Genomic DNA, 16,424 nt, shown 5'->3' with positions numbered 1-16,424 from the left:
GTGGAACCATTCACTTCAGTGGGGCTTCAAAAGATGTGGACTGCACGCCGTGTGCTGTCCGCATCCGTATGTCCATTCCGCAAAAAAGATAAAACATGTCCTATTATTGTCTGTTTTTGCGGACAAGGATAGACATTGTTACAATGGATCCGCAAAAAAAACAGATGCAATACGGATGCCAAAAGGATGTCATCCGTATTTTTGGCGGATCAGTGTTTCACAGACCACAAAACACATACAGTCGTGTGAATGTCGCCTTATGGCTCATGTATATGAACGTATTTTTCTTCAGTTTCCGTTCCGGTTTTTTACAGGTCTGTATGCAGAACCATTAATTTCAATGGGGCTTGAAAAAAAAAAAAATTTATCACTGTGTGCATTCTGTTTTCGTATTTCTGCATGTCCGTTCCGCAAAAAAATAGAACATGTCCTGGAAAATGTCAATTTTCTGCAACTTTTACATCTTTTTCTGGACGGAAATTAGTAAATTTGTGGCCCCTGCCCCAAACGGGCATTTAAAAAGTCACAAAAAGAGGCGCAAGGTTGAAATCTCCAGCCACCCTGCTAATTTTCTAATCTGAACAAGGACCTATAATTAGGTTCCGCAGGGGAGAAGGCAGGCCAGGAGGGGACACAGAAAGGGCCTAATATTTGGTTTATTTTCATATTTCTTGCGTATTTTCTTTATAAATCCCTAGAATGAAATTTGAGGGGTGAGCAGAGAGGGGCCCTTTTACATGGTGTAGTACTGGTGTTGCGGTATTTCTCCGTCTCCTCACAGCACGGTATGATATACGTACAGGAAGGATGTCTCTCGCCGCAGTGTGGGTGCAGCTCTTGCTGCTATCTGCTGCAGCTCGCACACACTGCTCCAGGTTTCCTGTCAGAAGTTACCACACGCATTTCCCGCCTAGAATCTGACGGCCGCGCGCCGCTGAAGCCACCTGCGTCACGTGACGGCTGCTCAGGTGTTTCCCGCCACAGACTCCTCCTCCTCCTTGCCAGCAGCGTCACGCCCCGCACTGCACGGGTTAAGCGGTGACAGGAACAGGGTGTGACGGCTTTACCTCTCTCCCCCCCCCTCGGGGTGACGTGTACGCCCATCCTCCGCCCACCCTGCCCTGCTGGGACTTGCAGCTGTCATTACAGAAAGTCCTAGGTGGCACCTTGTTCGGGCGGTGAAGACGTCCAGGAGCCGCACGGTAAACGCAGGAGCCTCAGCCGCTCCAGCCATCACCATGGTGTTAAATACGGACGGTGAGTGTGACGTATGTTCTGTGCCTATGGATTAACTCTTGGTGTGCCATGCCTCAGTCTGTGTACGTATAGCTGAGCGTAGATCGTAAATTGCGCGTAGGGCGATCTGTCCACTCTCCGCTGCCATCTTTAACGCAGCTCGCCATGATTGTTCCTGGCGTCGCCGTTCTCACCTGACTGACAGCAAAAGTCGATTTCTTACATCCGTCATTGGCGTAACATTTCTGACGCTTCGTCAGCGTACATTCCCACACCGCCTATTATTGGGGTCGTTACTAGTGTTGAGCGAACTTGTGTTTTAAGTTCGGCGTATCGAAGAATCGCCTTATGGATTCTAAATTCCGTTATGGTCCGTGGTAGCGGAATCCATAACGCGATTCTTCGATAACCCGAACTTTAGACGCCGAACTTAAAACACAAGTTCGCTCAACACTAGTCGCTATCGCAAAATTCTGTAGTGATTTTTGCAGTAATGGGGGGCAAAAAAAGCCGACTGCACTGTGTGAATGTGCACTGATGGCGGTCAGAGTGGTGGGGGGTGCAGCGGTGGTCGGGGGGATTGTTAACATGCACAGTAGGGTGATGTTTATCGCCCCCCTCACCCCACATACATTGGGGTCTGGGGAGGTATAAGTAATAGGGGCGAAAGACGCGCAAAGTATAAAGTACAAATATGTACATATGGTGGACGTGTAATCAAGTAATATGCCTAAAAAAAGACATGGCGTGCGTCGTTACTAGTGTTGAGCGAACTTCTGTTTTAAGTTCGGCGTCTAAAGTTCGGCTTCCGGTTAGCGGAGAATCCCGATATGGATTCCGAATTCCGTTGTGGTCAGGAATCAATAATGGCCGATTATTGATTCCGCTACCACGGACCACAACGGAATTCGGAATCCATATCGGGATTCTCCGCTAACCGGAAGCTGAACTTTAGACGCCGAACTTAAAACAGAAGTTCGCTCAACACTATTCGTTACGACTCCTCCGTGGATATTTCTAAATGTCACTGGAAGCCGTATACCACGCGGTTTTATATACCGAGTCCTACGTTCAGTGCAGCTGAAAGTGCCGAAGCGGGCGACTGCTTCCACCCCAGATGACACCGTTCCGTAAGTTCTTAATGCAGTTCACACTGCGCAGCAATCGGAGTCTTTCTGCGTCCTTTCTACGCTTATTTCCAACTGTTTAAAAACGCCATATTTTTCTTTTTTTTTTGGTGGCATTTTTCATTTAGTGTCACTTTGCTCTCACATTTTTCTTTTCCTGGCATCTTGCAAGTTGTATAGAAAAGTCTATGAGAAAAAATATATATACACCACAGACTTAAAACAAAAAAAAAAAAGTTTCTTAAAAACCCCATGAGAAACCAGCCTAAGGTCTCGTGCACATGACCGTATCCATTTTGCGGTTCGCATAACACGGTGCACTCTGTAATTTTTTTCCCCACCCATCAGTAGAAATAGCAAAATGACACGTTGTATGATTTGCGACATACGGATGACATCCATGTGCTGTCTGAATTTTTTTCCGGACGCATAGAAATAAATGGGTTGTCTTTCGATCGGCACGAATCTAAACGGCAGCTGTCTGCGTGCGGCCTAAAGGCTCACGCACACGACCGTTGTTGTTTTGCGGTCTGCAAATTGCGGATCCGCAAAGCATGGATGCCGGCCAGCCCCTAATGGAACAGTCCTATCCTTGTCCGTAATGCAGACAATAATAGGACATGTTTAATTTTTTTGCGGAACGGACCCACAGACACGGAATTCACACGGAGTCTTTTCCATATGAACATTTTCGCTTGTTTTTTCCCATGCTACGGTTTTTAAAACTGCTGGTAAACAGAAAACAGTCGCAGGTGGACTGCGTGTGTCCTCTGAGCGGATTTTAGTTGCAGAATCTGCTCCAAAATCGATATAAAAAAAATAAATCACTGGGGCTCATGCACACAACCGTAGTTTTGGTGTGGATCAGATGCGGACAGCACACCGTGTCCTGTCCACATTCGTATTTCCGTCCAGGGCCCGGAAAAAAAATAGAACGTGTCCTATTCTTGTCTGTTTTGTGGGCAAGAATAGACATTTGTAACATAGTGCGGGACCTGCGGAAGGGAAAAAGCGGGATGCACACGGCTGGTGTCCGTGTTTTGCAGATCCGCTATTTGCAGACCACAAAAACAGATGTGGTCATGTGCATGAGGCCTAAAGGTGCTTTTTTTAGACTTTTTTTCTGCATTTTTTGTGTTTTTTGCAGCAAAATCACTAGCTCCGGATGTTAGCTGAAGGTTTATGGGACATCTGAGATGCAGGACACACAAGCGTTTTTGCTCCTGGCAGTTTTGTTTGTTAGGTGATGTTTTTTTTGTCTTTCTTGCTTCTTTACAAAAAAAGCAGCACGCTTGAGCTCTTGATGTTTTTCAAGGCGTTTTGGCATCACCTTCTCTGTAGGGGGAAAACACTAGCAGTAAGGGTACTTTCACACTAGCGTTATTCTTTTCCCTGTATTGAAATCCAGTGAAGGGTCTCAATACCGCAAAATAACGCATCCGGTTTGTCCTAATGCATTCTGAATGGAAAGCAATCCGTTCAGTATGCATCAGGATGTCTTCCGTTCCGTCCCTTTTACGGCATTTGACCGGAGAAAATACCGCAGCATGCTGCATTTTTTATTTTATTTTTTTCAGCCAAAATCCTGCATCGACGGATCCGGTTTTCCAGTCTGCGCATGCGCAGTGCTTTCTAGATGTGAAAAAAATAAATACCGGATCCGTTGTTCCGGTTTATACCGGAAAGACGGTTCCGGTATCTCAATGCAAAAGTCTAATGGTTCCAGGGGGAAAAAAGATATCCGTTTCCATACGGATTTCCGGATCAGGCAGGCAGTTCCGGCAATGGAACTGCCTGCGGATTCTTCTAACGCTAGTGTGAAAGTAAACAACCGCCAATTATTGAACAAAATACAAAACAATATGTGTGGAAACATATAAAAAAAAACTCCTAAATAATTAGAGCCGCACAAATGACAATACAAAAATACATCTTTATGAAATCCCCAAAAAAGGACATCATATACAATAAGCAATATTGATAAAACCTTGCGAAAAGTGCTATGAAATGGAAGAAAGCCCTGCCCACATACACTGGAGTCAATAGGGTAAATATGCTGCCCCCAATGGTGGCTGTAAATAACACGTCTTAAAGGGGTCGTCCGGGTTCAGAGTTGAACCTGAACATACCCATATTTTCACCCAGGCAGCCCCCCTGATGCTAACATCGGAGCATCTCATGCTCCGATGCGCTCCCTTGCCCTGCGCTGGATCGTGCAGGACAAGGGCTCTTTTATTTACAATAACACACGCAGTGTGTTCGGTGATGTCACCGTCACTGATGGGCGTGCTTTAGCGCGGCCCTAGCCATTTTACTGGATTTAGCGCAGGGCAAAGGAGAGCATCGGATCATGAACTGCTCTGATTCTCAAGTCGGGGGGGGGGGGGCTGCATGGGTAAAAATGGGGATATGTCCGGGTTCAGCTCTGAACCCTGACAACCCCTTTAACACGGGGTTCCAAATACAGTATATACCAACAGGCTGAATGAGCCTTACATAGAAAATAACACCCCGATCCACCAATTAAACAGTATATTAAGCAGCCAGCAGTAGGGGCGAGAGTAAATACACTGACCGCTAAAATGCAGTCAGTATATAGTTTGAAGTTGACACAATATGGCTCAGTTTTCAAACGGATCCGTCCCCCATTGACTTTCAATGTAAAGTCAAAACGGATCCGTTTGCATTATCATGAACAAACTATTGGGGGTTTACTTTGAGGCAGTTTTTATATCAGAACTGTGCAATTTTGGCACATAATAGCACATTTCCGACTCCGCTCAGTTTCCACTAAGCCTTGCCCCCGCACCAAGTATGTTGGACAAAAGTGTGGAAACCCTAGATCCACCAAATTTCCACACTTTTTCTGTCCAGATCCAGTCGGTTTTTACAGTGGACAGAATCTGGACTGAGCAGTAACCAATTCAGTGGATGTATGCACACGAGTGTGGTTTCTCACTGACCATCTGTCCGTCCAGCATGTTCCATCTTCTGCATTTGTTTGCAGTCCGTGTACACGAAGATGTTGTGTGTTATACTTCAGTTTTCTGTTCATGCGCGTGAAAAACTGATGCAGTCCGGGCAGGAAAAAACAGAAACGCTGAAAGCAGTCGCAGATGAAACTAATTTACCTTGCATGCAAAATCATCAATTTTTCACTGAGCAGATCCTGACACGTTCCATATCGCCTAAGGCCTCGGATTGGCTCCGGATGCGCTCAGTGAAACTCTCACCATTTTGCAAGCCAGTTCAGTCAGTTTTGTCTGCAATTGCGTTCAGTTGCGGGTGCAATGCGTTTTGATGCGTTTTTCACGCGCGTGATAAAAAAAACTGAAGGTTTACAAACAACATCTCTTGGCAACCATCAGTGAAAAACGCATCGCTCCTGCACTTGCTTCCGGATGCAATGCGTTTTTCACTGAAGGCCCATTCACTTCTATGGGGCCAGGGCTGCGTGAAAAACGCAGAATATAGAACATGCTGCGTTTTTCGCGCAACGCAGAACTGATGCGTGAAAAAACCGCTTATGTACACAGACATGAATGGGTCAGGATTCCGTGCGGCTGCTATGCGTTCATGTCACACATTGCACCCACGTGGAAAACTCGCTTGTGTGAAAGGAACCTAAGTCTACGATCCTCCGGGACTCTAGCTGTGGTAAAACTACAACTCCCAAGATGCACACTTGCTTGGCTGTTCTCAGAACACCATAGAAATAAATGGAGCATGCTGGGAGTCATAGTTTAACCACAGCTGGAGTGCCAGAAGTTAGCCATCACTGGCCTAAGGATAGCCTTCAGTGTCTGGATAAATGCACACGTTCAGGATTTACGTGCGGACAGTCCACATCAATTAGTGTGGATTTACATCCAGATTTGGTGCGGATTTTCCGCATGCAGATTTTACTGTCCATTGAAGTGAAAATCCAGTCAGAAAAAATTAAATAACGCACTGCGGATTTTAAACTCCGCACTGAAAAAAATCTGCATTGTGTACATGAGAATTTTTAATTCTCATAGAATACAATGTGCATGACCTACTGTGCAGATTTTCCGCACGCAAGTCCGCACACAATCCTAATCGTGTGCATTTAGCCTTTACCTCCTGGGGAACAAAAAAGAAAACTTTTAGATCTTCTTCTACAGTTTTTTAAATGCTTGCAACAAAAAAAAAAAAAGCCATGCATTTCATGTGTTGTACATTTACATACAGCAGTCATCAGGGCTGTACAATCATTACTACGATCATTCATCTCCATACGGTTTGGTTACACTAGGTGATGTGCTGAAGAGAAACAAGGGTTTTATTTACCGCATAAAGGATCAGATCCCCCGACATATACAGTTGTATATGCTCATTTGTCGGGTGATCGGCAGAACATTTGCATAGGGCAGTTATGGGGGACAAGTGTCCTAAAAGTCATACCCAATAATCTACCCATGTTGGTGGGCTCTAAGGATAGATCATCAGTTTCAAAGCCAATGGAAAACCCCTTCAAAGGGGTTATCCGTTATTCTGATATTGATGGCCTGTCCTCAGGAGAGGTCATCCACTTTTGATCGGTGCAGGTCCGACTCCCGACACCCTCTGCTGATCAGCTGTTTGAGGAGTCTACTGCTCTCTGGTGGACACTACGGCCTCTTCCTAGGCCGGTGACGTCACATTCATCGGTCATATTGAAGTGAATGTGGCTGGGCTGCAATACCAAGCACGGCACTGTGAGGAGGCCGCAGCGCTCACCAGAGTCCCATGGCCTCCTCAAACAGCTGATTGGTGGGGGTGCCAGGAGTTTGACCCCCACTGATCAGATATTGACCACCTTTCCTGAGTATAGGCCATGAATATCAAAATCTCAGCCATAGATATGACAGTGCATACGTTTCCTATACATCTTTTCTGCACACATGTAAACCAGGAAAATAAAGCAGAAGATGCTATACATGGGATCCCCGAAATCTGCTCATGGGAAACCAATCACTGTGCAGAAGATGAGGCGGCACCTCAGTGAACTATATACAGATTACCAGCAAAGGCCAGAAAGGTCACAGAAGACGCTTTTCTCCTCACACTTCTGCTTTTGGAGGACACTCATGCATTATGGGCCGGATGTTACCACATTTCCGCAGTTTCTGACGCCTTCAGCAGTAGGGAGGAGATGGGCTACGTTCCTTACCACTTGGAAATTTTATGACGCCTATATGGTGGCACAGAGTCCCTGTGGGGTAGTACAATGACCTCGCACTCCATGTGCCACCATAAAGCCCTTCCTTGACCACACAGAAATGCCTTATAGGCTTGTCTTTGTAAAAGTTACCTTACAGTTCTACTGTAAAGCCTCTCTGTATAGATATGTAGTGTGGCCCCCGTCTGCATCCAGGAGATGAGCCACTGGCAGGCGTCATACTAGGATCAGACGTGCCATCATCACATACAAGGCTGTTGGAACTAGACTGTTAAGCTGGTGGGTCCAGCTCACCATCTAATGTGTGTGGGCCTAACGACTCTCCCCAAATGGCAGATGTAGATGATGAAGAGGATCGGGCATGTTGAAATCCAATCCAGATCCGCAAAACATGGATACCGGCCGTGTGTATCCCGCATTTTCCTTTTTTGCAGGTCCCACACTATGGGCCAGATTTATCATTAGCTCAAGTCAGAATAATGGGGTGAAAAAGACGCAAATTTTTGCGCAATCGCTTAAACTGTGCAAACATTTGCGACTTTTATTGGCTCTGCACCATGCTTGCCAGTTTTCTGAAAGTGGGCGTGTTTTCTTATGTAAATGAATCTCTAGACAGATTTACTATTGCGACCATTTAAAAAGTCTCAAAAAATTAGCAACAATATGCGCTAAATCACTCCAGTGCGGACCATGCTTATCTTATGCGACTTTTTACATTAACATGTGACTTTTCGTAAAGACGTGCGACTTTTGTAAAGCTGCTTACTGACGGATAAACTGCTACCGTCAAACCACATTTATCACAGTCTTAAAGGGCCGATCATAAATCTGACTTGGCTAAAACTGACTTTAGCCATATGTGAAAGTGGAGTGAGCTGTCAGAGTAATGATAAATCTGGCCTTATGTATCAAATGCCTATTCTTGTCCATTTTAGGAAATGATCTATTTTTTTTGTGGGGCCACAGAACTTACACACTGTGTGCTGTCTGCTTTTTTTGTGGCCCTATGAAATGAATGGGTCTGCATTCGATCCACACAGAACTCAGAATGGATGCAGAACAACACTGTCGTGTGAATACCCCCTAAGGCTACTTTCACATTCAAAAACGCTTCCGTTAGGCCTCATGCACACGGCCGTTGTTTTGGTCCGCATCCGAGCCGCAGTTTTGGCGGCTCGGATGCGGACCCATTCACTTCATTGGGGCCGCAAAAGTTGCGGACAACTCCGTGTGCTGTCCGCATCCGTTGCTCTGTTCCGTGGTCCGCAAAAAAAAATATAACATGTCCTATTCTTGTCTGCAAAGTGCAGACAAGAATAGGCAGTTATATTCAAGGCTGTCCGTGCCATTCAGCAAATTGCAGAACGCATACGGGCGCTGACCGTGTTTTGCGGATCTGCGGTTTGCGCACAGCAAAACACAACAGTCGTGTGCATGAGGCCTTACTGATAATACAACCTCCTGCATTCGTTATGAATGGATCCGGTTGTATCATCTTTAACATGCCCAAGACGGATCCGTCATGAACTCCATTGAAAGACAATGGAGGACGGATCCGTTTTCAATTGTGGCAGAGAAAACGGATCCGTCCCCATTGACTTGCATAGAGGGGTCATGCCGGATCCGTCTTGCTCTGCGTCCCAGGACGGAAACTACAACATGCTGCGGTTTGCTCTCCGGTATGAGAACGCAACTAAACGGTACGGAATGCATTCTGGAGCACTCCGTTCTGTTCAGTTCAGTTTTGTCTCTATTAACAATGAATGGGGACAAAACTGAAGTGTTTTTTTTCCGGTATTGAGACCCTATGACGGATCTCAATACCGGAAAATATTAACGCTAGTGTGAAAGTAGCCTAAGGCTATCTGCACGCGGGTGCAGGTAAACATACAGAAGATCCGCACGATTTGATGCAGTTTTACCGCATATCTCACCCTTCCACTGAAGGGTGAAATCCGCATCCAAAAATACAAAACATTTCTAAATCCGTACTCAGCTCGGTTTCCGCATGGAACAAGAAAAGTGTACGTGAGATTTGCCTAATCTCATACACTTTGCCGGTACTGTATCACGCATGAGTATCTACGTGGAAAAACTGCACGTAATCCGCAGGTAGCCTTAGGGTGCATTTACACCATGGCAATTAGCAATAATCTGCATGCATGTCATGCAGGCCTCGTCATAAATTGGGCACATCTTTCGGCAGCGCAAGGGGGGAAATCAAAGAAAACGCCGGTCTTTGTAAATGACCCCCCTCCAGCCTCTTTCAGACAGCAGTTTTCTGGTCAGTATTCCCTCTCTGTAAGCCCCAACCAGGAGTGGAACTAAAACACCAGAAAGAATCCTGGAAAGGTTTGCTCCATGCTTTAAACCCACATGGCTTAGGGTGGGTTCACATCACGGTTTTTTATACATCGTAAAAAAAAAAAAAAAAAAGATACAAAAGCATAGCACACCACGCTTTTGTATACTGCAGAGTCCGGTAAAGAAAAGTATATACTTTTTTTTTTTAATTTATTTATTTTTATTTTTTATTTACACAAGTCTATGGTGAACGGATGCCACTGTATGGCATCAGTCTGATGCATCCTTTAATGTATACGTTTTTTGTGTGCGTTAAGTGGATGGCAAAAATGTAATGTGAACCCAGCCTTAGGCTATTTGCACATCTGCTCTTTCCCTCTCCGCTATTGAGATCCGTCATAGGGTCTCAATATTGGAGAAAAACGCTTCAGTTTTGTCCCCATTCATTGTCAGGGAACGGAGTGGACCAGAATGCATTCCGTTACGTTTCATTGCGTTCCCATGACGCACACAAAAGCGCTGCAGTGTTTGTTGAGTGCGTCCTGGAATGCGGATCCGTCATGACCCACAATGTAAGTCAATGGTGATGGATCCGTTTTCTCTGACACAAAAGAAAACAGATCCGTCCCCCGTTGACTTACAATAGTTTTAGAGAGGGATCAGTCATGACCCACAATGTAAGTCAATTATCATGACGGAAGTGTTTTTGCTGATCCATGACGGATTCAGCAAAAACTCAGATGTGAATGTAGCCTTACACATCTTGGTGGAGAATACTGATCAAGTTGCACATGTGAATGAGGCCCTTGATTGTTTCATTCTTTATGATTTCCAAGATTTATGAGCCTGTACTTGGGTGGAAGGATCCTCCTACAATGACCTGGGAGTTTCCAGGTCCTTCTGCACCCATCAGGCTCAGGTACAATTAGTGTCCTCTAATGACGCTGTAGAAGAAGTTCATCCCTTACTATGCTGTAAAGCCTCATGCAGACGTCCGTGGAACACGGTCCGTGAGATACCGGACTGGCACTGCAGGAGCGCACGGCGTCATTGGTTGCTATGACGCCGTGCGCTCCTGCAATGCCAGTGTTGCACGGACGTCTGCATGAGGCTTAACTCCTACACTTCTCCCGCTGATGTCAGGTGTGAAAATTCATGGGTTATTGCCATGAGGTCCACCATGAGGTCGTCTACTTCTTTCCATCGTGTTTTTTTTTTTTTTTTAACATATTTCTATTACACAATGTAATGAAGCAAGTTCCTTGCAGTTTTGCATTTTAAATGCTTATTTTAGGAATTTTTAGTGTCATATGATAAATCAGTTCAGGTCAGCAGTTTGTGTGTCTTTCACATCCCCAATGGCATTTACTGTTATTCTGACAGATCGAAAGGTCAGGACCAAGAGGTCACCGGGGTTATGCGTCCCACGGTTTCACATATCTCATACAGTTTTTAAATGTTCCCAATTCATCACTTCAGGTAGACTTGGATTGTTTGCATCGGCGTTGCGTCTTACATTCCATAACAATTGATGTAAAAAATAGAAGCAGGTTTTCTGCCGCTATGAAGGAACTTTATACTCGATGCAGGGCCCTTGTAAACACGGGCGATGATCGGCAATGACAGATTCTCATTCTGATTGTTGCCTTGTGTAAATGTGCAAACGAGACATTCATGGGCGTTTGTCTGCTCATTTCTCCCCAAAAAACAGGAAATGTGCTGCTAGCGAAGTGCAAACTGAACGTGGGACGAATGGTTGTAGTAATATCAAGCTGTGTAAAAACTCATTGATCAGCACTTTTTTTTATATTTTTTTTTTTATACTCCTCATGGCAGCATCTTCTATATTCTGCGTTTTCACGCAGCCATGGCTCCATAGAAGTGAATGGGGTTTGGGTGAAAAACAGAAGACACCAGGATGCAATGTGTTTTTCTCTGATTGTTGCTGGAGATCTAAATTGTTCTTCTTCAGTTTTTTTATTTCACGTACGTGAAAAACGCATGCAACCCGGATACAATCCAAACGTAAAAAAACGCACACGCTCAACGCAATCGCAAAAAAGCAAATACTGAATGCAGTTGTAGACAAAACTGATTGGTTTTGCATGCACGTTCATTCGTTTAACTCGTTTGAAAGAGGCCCAATGTACTTGGATTAGGGGGCTTACAGGAACGTGAGCAGCGACTCCCTGCTGTTTTGCAAGAGCTACTGTATGATGGAAACTTATCAGAAAAAGTTAGGTAATTTGTTCAATGTCAAATCGGACTTCTAGGTCTCTGATTCTACCATCTCTAGGTCTTCAGTATCTAATCCTTTGGGATTCAACACCTGGCAACCCCGCCGATCAGCTCTTTGAAGAGGCCGCGGCACTCTGGTGAACACTGTGTCCTCCTCGCAGCTTATACCAAGCACAGCGCCATACATTATATAGTGGCTATACTTAGTATTGCAACCCATGCCATTCATTTGAATAGGACTGAGCTAGGCCATTTGACCGATGACCGTGACGTCACTGTAAGATGGTGCATCTTCAAACAGCAGATCACCAGCGGTGCCACGAATCTGACCCCCACCCATCAGGTATTGATGCCCTATCTTGAGGATAGGCCACCAATATTGAACCCCTTTAAGCATTATTAGGGCATTTATTGTCCTCATTTTTTACTAATTTTGGCTTTAAAGAGGACCAGTTGCTGCCTTGCTAAATGTACGTTTTTTTATTTTTTTTTTATTTTATATCATCCCTGCCCCCCATTCCCAGATCTGGGCCCCTTTAATTCTACCTGAAACTGCTCTCACTTTGTCTTGGCAGCAGCTATAAGGAGTTAAATTGGGGAAGAAGAAAATAACGACATGCTACTGATTCATGAGTGGTGCCAAGTCATCCACCCTACCGCACCACAGAACGATGATGTCACTGTGTTCATAAACAGTCATTAGTCCTGCTGATATTAGAAAGGAGTTGACACAAAATAACGCTCCCCATCCTCCGCCTCATATTAGATAATGCCGCCAAACTTCCCCTTCTGCCTTCATCCGTGCCACTCCTGTATACGTCAGGGTCCAGTGCCGGATGTTGGTTCATTAGCAGAATATTATCTCCATGGTAACTTCTGTTTACTGCTAGTAATTTGATATTACTATAATTTCCTCTAAATGATCATATAACTAGATGGGCGGAGGTGGACAATTATTATCTTCATCTGCCACAGATAGCCATACAGTATTAGTTTGAAAACTTTCCACGTGACCTGCAAACATATTATATTTGATTTCCTCTTCAGAGCCCTTGAAGTACATGGAGCAAACAAAGCGTTTTAAAGGGTTTTTCCGGCCTACTCGCCTTTTAAACCCTTTTTTTTCCACACGAGAATATGCGCGGAAAAAACACATGTAATCTGCATCGTGTGCAGGTGGCCTTATAGTTAATTAGAGGTTAGCTTCCCATTTCCATGTCTGTCACTGACTCGATTTCATTAAAGGCATTATCTCATGAAGGCAAACCATTTTCCAACTTAAGGCCTCATGCACACAACCGTTGTTTTGGTCCGCATCCGAGCCGCAGTTTTTGCGGCTCGGATGCAAACCCATTCACTTCAATGGGGCCGCAAAAGATGCGGACAGCACTCTGTGTGCTGTCCGCATCTGTTGCTCCGTTCCGTGGTCCGCAAAAATAATATAACCTGTCCTATTCTTGTCCGTTTTGCGGACAAGAATAGGCAGTTATATCAATGGCTGCCCGTGCCGTTCCGCAAATTGCGGGACGAACACGGACGCCATCCGTGTTTTGCATATCCGCAATTTGCGGACTGCAAAACACACCGGTCGTGTGCATGAGGCCTAAAGGGTATGACTTTGGACACCTTTTTTACAGTTTGTGCAGGGAACTGCGTCAAGGGCCTATTTACAGGAAGGGAGCTGTCCTGTCATTCTCTGCGCAGCAGGTAGCCGGGACCGCCATTGTGAAGAGGGAAACCCATCGCTAAATCAGCACTGCAGCCCCTCCGTAGTCAGACCGCCACTGATCGGGAAGTGATTGCATATCCTAACACTATGGCAATGCTTTATGTCCCTTTTAAAGGGGCATTCCAGTTAAATAAAAATGGTTTGCAGTGGGGTCAGAAAAGATATACTCCCCTCACCAAAGCCGTGCTGGAGCTGCTGTTGGGACACCATGCATGTTCCCAGTAATTGGCTGAGTGGGAATTTCCTGCATGTGGCGATCTGATGGAGAAGTGGAGATTAGGGAGGACCTCTAATTTGCTGGAGCCTCCCTTTAATTCTCTGATTTTGCTGGAACCTCCCTAGTGATGACTGGGCAGCCAGATATTTGTCATTTAACTCTGTGTGAAGGGAAGCAGAGGATTTGGATCTCTGTATAAGAAAAGATGAGATCTGCCCCCCCCCCCCCCCCCCTCGAAGATATAGTGTAAATGTAAACTGCACAAAAAGTTGGACAAAATTACTACATTTGTGTGTTTTTCAAGTTCAGCTTTCATTTTTAAGCTTTGCTGTTGTCATTTAGAAGGTGTTGGGGCTTACACTGCACATAGTTATGTCCAGATTTTGTGTGTTTTACACTTGGTATATTCACTAAAAGTAGTCTGCTCCTCCGGACGCCTGTGTGAGGTCATCGATCGCACGGTCACTAGGTCTATGATCGTGGCCAGTGCGAAAGCAGTTTTGAGGAAAAACAAAAGTTTTCCCATCTCTGAATGTAAACCAGTACGTTTCCATTCCCTGCATGCAAGCACAGATTTTGATAGCTGTAAAGAATGGTTTCATCTGGAAGCAGGGCGGATTTCATCACTTTCAATGTAGCAGGGGTGAAAACTACGGTGAATGTGCAGCACGGTCTTCCTGGAGATCCGCGGTGAAATATTTCCGCCATGTGCGGACTTGCCCTTAATGTTTCTAACCATGTGTAGGTATAAGACTGCTATATACCGGTGTGTGTGTGTTTTGGGATCGCTTCAGTCATATTACAGACTAGACTGGTTTTGGGATTATATTAGATGAGATCACCTCGTGATGTGGATGTCACAACCCTCCTGGCAGTCGTTCAGGTTGAGCTCCTCAATGAGTCATGAAACCGTAATGAACAGGAAGTTGTTATCAGGGTTTATACTGAATAGCCTTAAAGAGGTCGTCTCCCTTCAGCAAATGGCATTAATCATGTAGACTACGTTAATATGAGGCACTAATGTATAGTGATTGTCCATGTTGCCTCCTTTGCTGGCTCGATTCATTTTTCAATTGCATTATACACTGCTCATTTCCATGGGTCTGACCACCCTGCAGTGGTCGTGCTTGCACACTATAGGAAAAGCGCTGAGCTATCTGGTGGCCAGGAGCACACATAGGCACGCAGAGCCAGCGAAGGAGACAATATGGATAATAACTAGGGATGAGTGAATCGACTTCCGGTGAAACATCCGAAGTCGATTCGCATAAAACTTTGTTCTAAGGCCTCTTTCACACAACCATTTATTTATTTTTGTTTACAGGCCGTTGTTTGCGTTCACGTATATGGAACCATTCATTTCAATGGCGCCGCAAAAAAAAATGGAATGTACTCCGTATCCATTCCGTTTCCGTATTTCCGTTTTTCCGTTCCGCTGAAAGATAATGGGTCCGCAAAAAAATCAGAACACATACGAAATGCATCAGTATGTCTTCCGTATCCGTTCGTTTTTGCTGAACCATCTATTGAAAATTTTATGTCCAGCCCCATTTTTTTCTATGTATTTACTGTATATGCCATATGGAAAAACGGAACAGAAACAAAAAAACGGAACAACAGATCTGTGAAAAACGGTCCGCAAAACACTGAAAAAGCCATACAGTTGTGTGAAAGAGACCTAAGGGTCCATTCACACATCCGTAGTGTATTGCGGATCTGCAATACACCCGGCCGGCACCCCCCATAGAACTGCCTATTCTTGTCCGCAATTGCGGACAAGAATAGGACATGTTCTATTTTTTTGCGGAGCCGCGGCCCGGAAGTTCGGGGCTGCGCTCTGTAAATGCAGATGCGGAGAGCACACAGTGTGCTCTCCGCATCCATTCCTGCTCCATTGAGAATGAATGGGTCCGCACCCGTTCCCGATATTGCGGAATGGACGTGGACCCATTTGCGGACGTGTGAATGGACCCTAATACTGTACGGAGCAGGAGCTCCGTACAGTATTGGAATGTATTGGCTCCGATGAGCCGAAGTTATTGCGTCGTTAAGTCTTGTGAGACTTTGCATAATAACTTTAGAAATTAATTTGTACTGTAAAAAACCATTTCCCGAACTCTGGTTCGGTTCCAAGGTACCACTTTAGTAAGTGCCTGGTATTTACTTTTTCTACATGATGAATGCCATTTGCTGAAGTGACACAAACCTCGTGATGCACTGAACTATATGACTGGATGAATAATCTATGATCACTTTTCTCTAGTGGCCAGTGATTTGACGTCTCAGGAGAGAGAAGAACTGGAGAACATCCAGAGAAGAAAGCAGAAACTGCTGGAGGACATACAGGTGAATGAATGGCCATAGATTGGTCTGGCAGCTTTTAAACTGGTA

General features: G+C 45.0%; 1 protein-coding gene across 2 annotated transcripts in view; it reads left to right on the top strand.

The window, feature by feature from the left end:
• Window positions 1–16,424, top strand: part of CYTH1 (cytohesin 1) — a 68,469-nt gene that overhangs the window by 16,640 nt on the left and 35,405 nt on the right. The window contains exons 1-2 of one of the 2 annotated variants that reach the window (XM_040436053.1): window positions 1,017–1,257; window positions 16,297–16,379. In XM_040436053.1, coding sequence (XP_040291987.1) covers window positions 1,239–1,257; window positions 16,297–16,379 — 102 coding nt within the window. In that variant the 5' untranslated portion in view covers window positions 1,017–1,238. Of the gene's footprint in view, window positions 1–1,016; window positions 1,258–16,296; window positions 16,380–16,424 lie in introns of those variants that run through there. The other variant, XM_040436054.1, reaches the window with a different exon arrangement.

The sequence above is a fragment of the Bufo bufo genome, chromosome 6 (assembly GCF_905171765.1).
Source record: "Bufo bufo chromosome 6, aBufBuf1.1, whole genome shotgun sequence".
NCBI classification, from domain to species: domain Eukaryota; kingdom Metazoa; phylum Chordata; class Amphibia; order Anura; family Bufonidae; genus Bufo; species Bufo bufo.
This window is presented reverse-complemented; position numbering and strand designations above follow the sequence as displayed.